The sequence below is a fragment of the Apostichopus japonicus genome, chromosome 18 (assembly GCF_037975245.1).
Source record: "Apostichopus japonicus isolate 1M-3 chromosome 18, ASM3797524v1, whole genome shotgun sequence".
In the NCBI taxonomy this organism is placed as follows: Eukaryota; Metazoa; Echinodermata; class Holothuroidea; order Aspidochirotida; family Stichopodidae; genus Apostichopus; species Apostichopus japonicus.
The window spans coordinates 15,187,423-15,200,477 of record NC_092578.1 but is presented as its reverse complement, the minus strand read 5'-3'; the positions used below and the strand labels follow the sequence as shown (position 1 = coordinate 15,200,477).

Genomic DNA, 13,055 nt, shown 5'->3' with positions numbered 1-13,055 from the left:
GTATGTAAGGGTTGAGACAGACGTGATGGTATCTAAGGGTTGGGACAGACGTGAGGGTATCTAAGGGATGAGACATACGTGAGGGTATCAAAGGGTTCAGACAGACGTGATAGTATCTAAGAGATGAGACAGAATGGATGTTATCTAAAGGACAAGACAGACGTGAGGGTATCAAAGGGATCAGACAGACGTGATGCTATCTAAGAGATGAGACAGACGTGATGGTATCAAAGGGATCAGACAGACGTGGTGGTATCTAAAGGATGAGACAGACGTGAGGGTATCAAAGGGATCAGACAGACGTGATGGTATCAAAGAGATGAGACAGACGTGACGGTATCTAAGGGATGAGACAGACGTGAGGGTATCAAAGGGATCAGACAGACGCGATGGTATCTAAAGGATGAGACAGAAGTGAGGGTATCTAAGGGATCAGACGGACGTGATGCTATCTAAAGGACAAGACAGACGTGAGGGTATCAAAGGGATCAGACAGACGTGATGCTATCTAAGAGATGAGACAGACGTGACGGTATCTAAGGGATGAGACAGACGTGATGGTATCTAAGGGATGACACAGACGTGATGGTATGTAGGGGTTGAGACAGACGTGATGGTATCTAAGGTTGGGACAGACGTGAGGGTATCTAAGGGATAAGACATACGTGAGGGTATCAAAGGGTTCAGACAGATGTGATGGTATCTAAGAGATGAGACAGACGTGACGGTATCTAAGGGATGAGACAGACGTGATGGTATCTAAGGGATGAGACAGACGTGACGGTATCTAAGGGATGAGACAGACGTGAGGGTATCAAAGGGATCAGACAGACGCGATGGTATCTAAAGGATGAGACAGAAGTGAGGGTATCTAAGGGATCAGACAGACGTGAGGGTATCTAAGGGATCAGACAGACGTGACGGTATCTAAGGGATCAGACAGACGTGATGGTATCTAAGGGATCAGCCAGACGTGAGGGTATCTAAGGGATAACACAGACGTGAGGGAATCTAGGGGTTGAGACAGACGTGATGGTATCTAAGGGATGAGACAGACGTGACGGTATCTACGAGATGAGACAGACGTGAGGGTATCAAAGGGATCAGACAGACGTGATGCTATCTAAGAGATGAGACATACGTGATGGTATCAAAGGGTTCAGACAGACGTGATGGTATCTAAGAGATGAGACAGACGTGACGGTATCTAAGGGATGAGACAGACGTGACGGTATCTACGAGATGAGACAGACGTGAGGGTATCTAAGGGATCAGACTTACGTGATGGTATCTAAGGGATGAGACAGACGTGATGGTATCTAAGGGTTGGGACAGACGTGAGGGTATCTAAAGGATGAGACATACGTGAGGATATCAAAGGGTTCAGACAGACGTGATGGTATCTAAGAGATGAGACAGACGTGACGGTATCTAAGGGATGAGACAGACGTGACGGTATCTACGAGATGAGACAGACGTGAGGGTATCAAAGGGATCAGACAGACGTGATGCTATCTAAGAGATGAGACAGACGTGATGGTATCAAAGGGATCAGACAGACGTGGTGGTATCTAAAGGATGAGACAGACGTGAGGGTATCAAAGGGATCAGACAGACGTGATGGTATCAAAGAGATGAGACAGACGTGACGGTATCTAAGGGATGAGACAGACGTGAGGGTATCAAAGGGATCAGACAGACGCGATGGTATCTAAGGGATGAGACAGAAGTGAGGGTATCTAAGGGATCAGACAGACGTGAGGGTATCTAAGGGATCAGACAGACGTGACGGTATCTAAGGGATCAGACAGACGTGATGGTATCTAAGGGATCAGCCAGACGTGAGGGTATCTAAGGGATAACACAGACGTGAGGGAATCTAAGGGATGAGACAGACGCGATGGTATCTAAAGGATGAGACAGACGCGATGTTATCTAAGAGATGAGATAGACGCGATGTTATCTATTAGATGAGACAGACGTGAGGGTATCTAAGGGATCAGACAGACGTGACGGTATCTAAGAGATCAGACAGACGTGACGGTATCTAAGGGATCAGACTTACGTGATGGTATCTAAGGGATGAGACAGACGTGATGGTATTTAAGGTATAAGACAGACGTGATGGCATCTAAGGGATGAGACAGACGTGATGCTATGAAATGGAGCAGACAGACATGATGGTATGTAAGGGATCAGACGTGATGTTATCTAAGGGATGACACAGACGTGACGGTATCTAAGGGATCAGACAGACGTGAAGGTATCTAATGGATGAGACGTAATGGCATATAAGGGATGACACAGACGTAAGGGTATCTAAGGGAAGAGACAGACGTGATGGTATCTAAGGGATCAGACAGACGTGATGGTATCTAAGGGATGGGACATACGTGAGGGTGTCAAAGGGTTCAGACAGATGTGATGGTATCTAAGAGATGAGACAGACGTGACGGTATCTAAGGGATGAGACAGACGTGAGGGTATCTAAGGGATCAGCCAGACGTGAGGGTATCTAAGGGATAACACAGACGTGAGGGAATCTAAGGGATCAGACAGACGTGACGGTATCTAAGGGATCAGACAGACGTGATGGTATCTAAGGGATCAGCCAGACGTGAGGGTATCTAAGGGATAACACAGACGTGAGGGAATCTAAGGGATGAGACAGACGTGATGTATCTAAGGGATCAGCCAGACGTGAGGGTATCTAAGGGATAACACAGACGTGAGGGAATCTAAGGGATGAGACAGACGTGATGGTATCTAAAGGATGAGACAGACGCGATGTTATCTAAGAGATGAGATAGACGCGATGTTATCTATTAGATGAGACAGACGTGAGGGTATCTAAGGGATCAGACAGACGTGACGGTATCTAAGGGATCAGACAGACGTGACGGTATCTAAGGGATCAGACTTACGTGATGGTATCTAAGGGATGAGACAGACGTGATGGTATTTAAGGTATAAGACAGACGTGATGGCATCTAAGGGATGAGACAGACGTGATGCTAAGAAATGGAGCAGACAGACATGATGGTATGTAAGGGATCAGACGTGATGTTATCTAAGGGATGACACATACGTGACGGTATCTAAGGGATCAGACAGACGTGAAGGTATCTAATGGATGAGACGTAATGGCATATAAGGGATGACACAGACGTAAGGGTATCTAAGGGAAGAGACAGACGTGATGGTATCTAAGGGATCAGACAGACGTGATGGTATCTAAGGGATGGGACATACGTGAGGGTGTCAAAGGGTTCAGACAGATGTGATGGTATCTAAGAGATGAGACAGACGTGAGGGTATCTAAGGGATGAGACAGACGTGACGGTATCTAAGGGATGAGACAGACGTGACGGTATCTAAGGGATGAGACAGACGTGACGGTATCTAAGGGATGAGACAGACGTGACGGTATCTACGAGATGAGACAGACGTGAGGGTATCAAAGGGATCAGACAGACGTGATGCTATCTAAGAGATGAGACAGACGTGATGGTATCAAAGGGATCAGACAGACGTGGTGGTATCTAAAGGATGAGACAGACGTGAGGGTATCAAAGGGATCAGACAGACGTGATGGTATCAAAGAGATGAGACAGACGTGACGGTATCTAAGGGATGAGACAGACGTGAGGGTATCAAAGGGATCAGACAGACGCGATGGTATCTAAAGGATGAGACAGAAGTGAGGGTATCTAAGGGATCAGACAGACGTGAGGGTATCTAAGGGATCAGACAGACGTGACGGTATCTAAGGGATCAGACAGACGTGATGGTATCTAAGGGATCAGCCAGACGTGAGGGTATCTAAGGGATAACACAGACGTGAGGGAATCTAAGGGATCAGACAGACGTGATGTATCTAAGGGATCAGCCAGACGTGAGGGTATCTAAGGGATAACACAGACGTGAGGGAATCTAAGGGATGAGACAGACGTGATGGTATCTAAAGGACAAGACAGACGTGAGGGTATCAAAGGGATCAGACAGATGTGATGGTATCTAAGAGATGAGACAGACGTGACGGTATCTAAGGGATGAGACAGACGTAATGGTATCTAAGGGATGAGACAGACGTGAGGGTATCTAAGGGATGAGACAGACGTGACGGTATCTAAGGGATGAGACAGACGTGATGGTATCTAAGGGTTGGGACAGGCGTGAGGGTATCTAAGGGATGAGACATACGTGAGGGTATCAAAGGGTTCAGACAGACGTGATGGTATCTAAGAGATGAGACAGACGTGACGGTATTCAAGGGATGAGACAGACGTGACGGTATCTACGAGATGAGACAGACGTGAGGGTATCTAAGGGATGAGACAGTCGTGATGAGTATGTAAGGGTTGAGACAGACGTGATGGTATCTAAGGGTTGGGACAGACGTGAGGGTATCTAAGGGATGAGACATACGTGAGGGTATCAAAGGGTTCAGACAGACGCGATGGTATCTAAAGGATGAGACAGAAGTGAGGGTATCTAAGGGATCAGACAGACGTGAGGGTATCTAAGGGATCAGCCAGACGTGAGGGTATCTAAGGGATAACACAGACGTGAGGGAATCTAGGGGTTGAGACAGACGTGATGGTATCTAAGGGATGAGACAGACGTGACGGTATCTACGAGATGAGACAGACGTGAGGGTATCAAAGGGATCACACAGACGTGATGCTATCTAAGAGATGAGACATACGTGATGGTATCAAAGGGTTCAGACAGACGCGATGTTATCTAAGAGATGAGATAGACGCGATGTTATCTAAGAGATGAGACAGACGTGGGGGTATCTAAGGGATCAGACAGACGTGACGGTATCTAAGGGATCAGACAGACGTGACGGTATCTAAGGGATCAGACTTACGTGATGGTATCTAAGGGATGAGACAGACGTGATGGTATTTAAGGTATAAGACAGACGTGATGGCATCTAAGGGATGAGACAGACGTGATGCTATGAAATGGAGCAGACAGACATGATGGTATGTAAGGGATCAGACGTGATGTTATCTAAGGGATGACACAGACGTGACGGTATCTAAGGGATCAGACAGACGTGAAGGTATCTAATGGATGAGACGTAATGGCATATAAGGGATGACACAGACGTAAGGGTATCTAAGGGAAGAGACAGACGTGATGGTATCTAAGGGATCAGACAGACGTGATGGTATCTAAGGGATGGGACAGACGTGGTATCTAACGGATGAGACAGACGTGATGGTATGTGAGGGTTGAGACAGACGTGATGGTATCTAAGGTTGGGACAGACGTGAGGGTATCTAAGGGATGAGACATACGTGAGGGTATCAAAGGGTTCAGACAGATGTGATGGTATCTAAGGGATCAGACAGACGTGATGGTATCTAAAGGATGGGACAGACGTGATGCTATCTAAGAGATGAGACAGACGTGACGGTATCTAAGGGATGAGACAGACGTGATGGTATCTAAGGGATGAGACAGACGTGAGGGTATCTAAGGGATGAGACAGTCGTGATGGGTATGTAAGGGTTGAGACAGACGTGATGGTATCTAAGGGTTGGGACAGACGTGAGGGTATCTAAAGGATGAGACAGACGTGAGGGTATCAAAGGGTTCAGACAGACGTGATGGTATCTAAGAGATGAGACAGACGTGACGGTATCTAAGGGATGAGACAGACGTGACGGTATCTACGAGATGAGACAGACGTGAGGGTATCAAAGGGATCAGACAGACGTGATGCTATCTAAGAGATGAGACATACGTGATGGTATCAAAGGGATCAGACAGACGTGGTGGTATCTAAAGGATGAGACAGACGTGAGGGTATCAAAGGGATGAGACAGACGTGATGGTATCAAAGAGATGAGACAGACGTGACGGTATCTAAGGGATGAGACAGACGTGATGGTATCTAAGGGATTAGACAGACGTGATGGTATCTAAGGGATCAGCCAGACGTGAGGGTATCTAAGGGATAACACAGACGTGAGGGAATCTAGGGGTTGAGACAGACGTGATGGTATCTAAGGGATGAGACAGACGTGACGGTATCTACGAGATGAGACAGACGTGAGGGTATCAAAGGGATCAGACAGACGTGATGCTATCTAAGAGATGAGACAGACGTGATGGTATCAAAGGGTTCAGACAGACGTGATGGTATCTAAGAGATGAGACAGACGTGACGGTATCTAAGGGATGAGACAGACGTGACGGTATCTACGAGATGAGACAGACGTGAGGGTATCTAAGGGATCAGACTTACGTGATGGTATCTAAGGGATGAGACAGACGTGATGGTATCTAAGGGTTGGGACAGACGTGAGGGTATCTAAGGGATCAGCCAGACGTGAGGGTATCTAAGGGATAACACAGACGTGAGGGAATCTAGGGGTTGAGACAGACGTGATGGTATCTAAGGGATGAGACAGACGTGACGGTATCTAAGGGATCAGACTTACGTGATGGTATCTAAGGGATGAGACAGACGTGATGGTATTTAAGGTATAAGACAGACGTGATGGCATCTAAGGGATGAGACAGACGTGATGCTATGAAATGGAGCAGACAGACATGATGGTATGTAAGGGATCAGACGTGATGTTATCTAAGGGATGACACAGACGTGACGGTATCTAAGGGATCAGACAGACGTGAAGGTATCTAATGGATGAGACGTAATGGCATATAAGGGATGACACAGACGTAAGGGTATCTAAGGGAAGAGACAGACGTGATGGTATCTAAGGGATCAGACAGACGTGATGGTATCTAAGGGATGGGACATACGTGAGGGTGTCAAAGGGTTCAGACAGATGTGATGGTATCTAAGGGATGAGACAGACGTGACGGTATCTAAGGGATGAGACAGACGTGATGGTATCTAAGGGATCAGCCAGACGTGAGGGTATCTAAGGGATAACACAGACGTGAGGGAATCTAAGGGATCAGACAGACGTGACGGTATCTAAGGGATCAGACAGACGTGATGGTATCTAAGGGATCAGCCAGACGTGAGGGTATCTAAGGGATAACACAGACGTGAGGGAATCTAAGGGATGAGACAGACGTGATGTATCTAAGGGATCAGCCAGACGTGAGGGTATCTAAGGGATAACACAGACGTGAGGGAATCTAAGGGATCAGACAGACGTGACGGTATCTAAAGGATCAGACAGACGTGATGGTATCTAAGGGATCAGCCAGACGTGAGGGAATCTAAGGGATCAGACAGACGTGACGGTATCTAAAGGATCAGACAGACGTGATGGTATCTAAGGGATCAGCCAGACGTGAGGGTATCTAAGGGATAACACAGACGTGAGGGAATCTAAGGGATGAGACAGACGTGATGTATCTAAGGGATCAGCCAGACGTGAGGGTATCTAAGGGATAACACAGACGTGAGGGAATCTAAGGGATGAGACAGACGTGATGGTATCTAAAGGACAAGACAGACGTGAGGGTATCAAAGGGATCAGACAGACGTGATGGTATCTAAGAGATGAGACAGACGTGACGGTATCTAAGGGATGAGACAGACGTGATGGTATCAAAGGGATGAGACAGACGTGACGGTATCTAAGGGATGAGACAGACGTGACGGTATCTAAGGGATGAGACAGACGTGATGGTATCTAAGGGTTGGGACAGGCGTGAGGGTATCTAAGGGATGAGACATACGTGAGGGTATCAAAGGGTTCAGACAGACGTGATGGTATCTAAGAGATGAGACAGACGTGACGGTATTCAAGGGATGAGACAGACGTGACGGTATCTACGAGATGAGACAGACGTGAGGGTATCTAAGGGATGAGACAGTCGTGATGAGTATGTAAGGGTTGAGACAGACGTGATGGTATCTAAGGGTTGGGACAGACGTGAGGGTATCTAAGGGATGAGACATACGTGAGGGTATCAAAGGGTTCAGACAGACGTGATAGTATCTAAGAGATGAGACAGAATGGATGTTATCTAAAGGACAAGACAGACGTGAGGGTATCAAAGGGATCAGACAGACGTGATGCTATCTAAGAGATGAGACAGACGTGATGGTATCAAAGGGATCAGACAGACGTGGTGGTATCTAAAGGATGAGACAGACGTGAGGGTATCAAAGGGATGAGACAGACGTGATGGTATCAAAGAGATGAGACAGACGTGACGGTATCTAAGGGATGAGACAGACGCGATGGTATCTAAAGGATGAGACAGAAGTGAGGGTATCTAAGGGATCAGACAGACGTGAGGGTATCTAAGGGATCAGACAGACGTGACGGTATCTAAGGGATCAGACAGACGTGATGGTATCTAAGGGATCAGCCAGACGTGAGGGTATCTAAGGGATAACACAGACGTGAGGGAATCTAAGGGATGAGACAGACGTGATGTATCTGAGGGATCAGCCAGACGTGAGGGTATCTAAGGGATAACACAGACGTGAGGGAATCTAAGGGATGAGACAGACGTGATGGTATCTAAAGGATGAGACAGACGCGATGTTATCTAAGAGATGAGATAGACGCGATGTTATCTATTAGATGAGACAGACGTGAGGGTATCTAAGGGATCAGACAGACGTGACGGTATCTAAGGGATCAGACAGACGTGACGGTATCTAAGGGATCAGACTTACGTGATGGTATCTAAGGGATGAGACAGACGTGATGGTATTTAAGGTATAAGACAGACGTGATGGCATCTAAGGGATGAGACAGACGTGATGCTATGAAATGGAGCAGACAGACATGATGGTATGTAAGGGATCAGACGTGATGTTATCTAAGGGATGACACAGACGTGACGGTATCTAAGGGATCAGACAGACGTGAAGGTATCTAATGGATGAGACGTAATGGCATATAAGGGATGACACAGACGTAAGGGTATCTAAGGGAAGAGACAGACGTGATGGTATCTAAGGGATCAGACAGACGTGATGGTATCTAAGGGATGGGACATACGTGAGGGTGTCAAAGGGTTCAGACAGATGTGATGGTATCTAAGAGATGAGACAGACGTGACGGTATCTAAGGGATGAGACAGACGTGAGGGTATCTAAGGGATCAGCCAGACGTGAGGGTATCTAAGGGATAACACAGACGTGAGGGAATCTAAGGGATCAGACAGACGTGACGGTATCTAAGGGATCAGACAGACGTGATGGTATCTAAGGGATCAGCCAGACGTGAGGGTATCTAAGGGATAACACAGACGTGAGGGAATCTAAGGGATGAGACAGACGTGATGTATCTAAGGGATCAGCCAGACGTGAGGGTATCTAAGGGATAACACAGACGTGAGGGAATCTAAGGGATGAGACAGACGTGATGGTATCTAAAGGATGAGACAGACGCGATGTTATCTAAGAGATGAGATAGACGCGATGTTATCTATTAGATGAGACAGACGTGAGGGTATCTAAGGGATCAGACAGACGTGACGGTATCTAAGGGATCAGACAGACGTGACGGTATCTAAGGGATCAGACTTACGTGATGGTATCTAAGGGATGAGACAGACGTGATGGTATTTAAGGTATAAGACAGACGTGATGGCATCTAAGGGATGAGACAGACGTGATGCTATGAAATGGAGCAGACAGACATGATGGTATGTAAGGGATCAGACGTGATGTTATCTAAGGGATGACACAGACGTGACGGTATCTAAGGGATCAGACAGACGTGAAGGTATCTAATGGATGAGACGTAATGGCATATAAGGGATGACACAGACGTAAGGGTATCTAAGGGAAGAGACAGACGTGATGGTATCTAAGGGATGAGACAGACGTGATGGTATCTAAGGGATGGGACAGACGTGGTATCTAACGGATGAGACAGACGTGATGGTATGTAGGGGTTGAGACAGACATGATGGTATCTAAAGGATGAGACAGACGTGAGGGTATCTAAGGGATGAGACAGACGTGAGGGTATCTAAGGGTTCAGACAGACGTGACGGTATCTAAGAGATCAGACAGACGTGATGGTATCTAAGCGATCAGCCAGACGTGAGGGTATCTAAGGGATAACACAGACGTGAGGGAATCTAAGGGATGAGACAGACGTGATGGTATCTAAAGGATGAGACAGACGCGATGTTATCTAAGAGATGAGACAGACGCGATGTTATCTAAGAGATGAGACAGACGTGACGGTATCTAAGGGATCAGACAGACGTGACGGTATCTAAGGGATCAGACAGACGTGACGGTATCTAAGGGATCAGACTTACGTGATGGTATCTAAGGGATGAGACAGACGTGATGGTATTTAAGGTATAAGACAGACGTGATGGCATCTAAGGGATGAGACAGACGTGATGCTATGAAATGGAGCAGACAGACATGATGGTATGTAAGGGATCAGACGTGATGTTATCTAAGGGATGACACAGACGTGACGGTATCTAAGGGATCAGACAGACGTGAAGGTATCTAATGGATGAGACGTAATGGCATATAAGGGATGACACAGACGTAAGGGTATCTAAGGGAAGAGACAGACGTGATGGTATCTAAGGGATGAGACAGACGTGATGGTATCTAAGGGATGGGACAGACGTGGTGGCAGGAGGGGCGTGAGTAAATGGAAGTTGGAAGCCATCTGACAATTACATTCCTGCATGAGTTACATCCTCGCCTCGGGGCTTTGACAATAAGTAGGCTTATTTATCATGTGGGCATATTTCTTTTCATAAATGGAAGGCTTACATATACGTTTAACATTTTTTAAGAATGATCTGCCATCATAAAACACGTTCTTATTACACCATTATATACGTAGAGATGACATTCAATTCCATTAAGGTGACAACTTTCGTCATTTTTATAGCGCATCCTTTGTGGGGGATGGGGGAGGAGGGGTTCGCTGTACAGCTCGTATGTATTTAGAGTTTCATTTATTTACCATTTTTACATACACCGTTAACGGTTACACCGTTTTTTTTTACATTTTGTATCACCGAAAATGTGCAGATAAATGCGAATTTAACGGTTTGATGAGGTCGTATGGACCTGTATTCGTACCTAGGATGAAGACTGAGATGATATCCAACACCCTCCCTCTACCAACAGTCAGTTAGCTATTTGCTGCCATCGCATCTTAATTCGTGACGTCAGATCCCTATATCTCTGCCGTTTACAGCCGTGTGTGTTCGTATGTGACGCAGATGCGCGCACTTGAAAGTCTGTTGTAATGCGCTTCTTCTTTGACACGGGGCGTTCACATGTCATTGCATTTTATGCGCAATTATACGCTACGTCCAGAGATCATATAGATAGCGCCTTGGCGCAATCCCTTTGGCCATACCGTATTCCATATACCAATGCTAATGTTATGTGTTCGTCAAAGGTTTCGTTGCATTTATCATATCACGCATTAGACCAGTCAATACGCTAGCTTCTGCGTGAGGTAAAATGCGTCACTGTTACGTCACTGTAAGTTTCCCATGGAGGAAAATATGCTGTGGTTCCTAGTTACCGTTATCACACATTAGATGTCAACACATCGATTCTTAAAGTTTGCGTACTTGCTACACTTTTACTTTTCGGAGCATTCAAAGCGATTATGTCTGAATTTATTCAGAAACCAAGCGAACCTGCGAATAACATCGTCGCATGGGGATTTCCCGGCTGTGATGCGTTGAGCGATGACTCGCTCCGCATCAAGTTTGGTGATTTTGAAGTCCAACCTATGGACAATGATAAGGTCAGTGTATGATACTTGTACTATTTCTCCTATATGTTTCTGAGCTTAGTCTTGGACCGGCATCTAGCAACAAGGAAGTAACAAGGGAGCATAGAGAGAATATCATTAGCATGGTAATCGAAGGTAAATAGCTCGGCATATTACTACAATGGAGTGAGTACATTCGGCTACAATAGCCCAACTCGATAACTTTCGGACAAAACAGTTCTGAACTTAAGATGGACTTTCCGCTTTGCAAAACTGCCATATACTGAACATAGTAATTAGCCTTTTGTGGTATCTTATAGGCATATTTTTTTTAAGAGGTTCAGATTATTATAAAGGGGGGTTTCTATGTTTGTAAAGTAGGCTACGTCACCGAGACCATCCATGGTTTCCAGGCTTTCTGGCGCGTAACAATCCTTCGTTGTGTGAGAAGGAAAAGCCAAATTGTTGCCCCCATTTAAAGAGTTAGAGGTTCTTAGTTTACTTCAACTTGTAGTGATAAGATTTTTCATATAAAATCTACCCTTTTGTTACGGATTTACTTGTCGACGGGGGGGGGGGGGGTGGTGGGGGTATGACATTTTCAGACGTCCGTTCTGAGGAGTTTAATGGGAGTAGTGTATAGTAGACTATATCTGAAAATCGGCGTGACGTCATATGAGCCAAATAATTAATACTCGTTAAGTCAATCTTTATTTATGAGTTGATTGGCCGATTTTGTAGACAGGTTCGACCTTCTTACCTCTAATAATTTCATAGCATTGGAACGCCAAAAATCTTCAAATCGACTGCGTTTTGTCGTTGTTGCGATTTTGACGGTTATACTTGACCAGAGTCGCGAAAAGTATTCATGTTTTGTGTTCTCAATGTGGTAAAATCCATGTATATATGTATTTAGACAATTTGCATACTAGCTAACTAAGGGCGTTATTATCACAGAAAAGCATAGATTAAATTATTACTTAGTCTATAATTAATCCATGTATAGCAAACAGATCAGTGAATCATGCTTAGAATTATACACGGAGTAGCCAGGGATATAAGATCAAGCAAGAATGCGAAAATATGTTTCCCTTAATGAGTCACTGGATAGGGTCAATAAATTAAATGTTTTGAACAGATCATTTGATGATTTTATACCATCCCAGTCACAATGCATAAACGGTTACCGTGCACTTGGCATATAAAAAAAATTGTTACCATAGTTATTATGACATTATTTGAAGAGGTGGGGGAAGGTGGGGGATTTTGGGATGTTGATAGGGGTCATCTGCTTGTTGCAGTAAAGTTTGTTCTCTCACCTCACCGAATGGTTTTTCTAGCTCCCGATTGGCTGTTTATTCGTTCCCGTGCAGC

General features: G+C 45.6%; 1 protein-coding gene across 2 annotated transcripts in view; it reads left to right on the top strand.

Annotated features, from left to right (window-relative positions):
- LOC139958541 (uncharacterized) overlaps positions 1–13,055 on the top strand; it is a 69,609-nt gene that overhangs the window by 34,589 nt on the left and 21,965 nt on the right. The window contains exon 1 of one of the 2 annotated variants that reach the window (XM_071955673.1): positions 11,494–11,714. The exons of the other annotated variant lie outside the window; for it this stretch is intronic. Coding sequence (XP_071811774.1) covers positions 11,574–11,714 — 141 coding nt within the window. The 5' untranslated portion in view covers positions 11,494–11,573. Of the gene's footprint in view, positions 1–11,493; positions 11,715–13,055 lie in introns of those variants that run through there. 2 annotated transcript variants of the gene reach the window in all.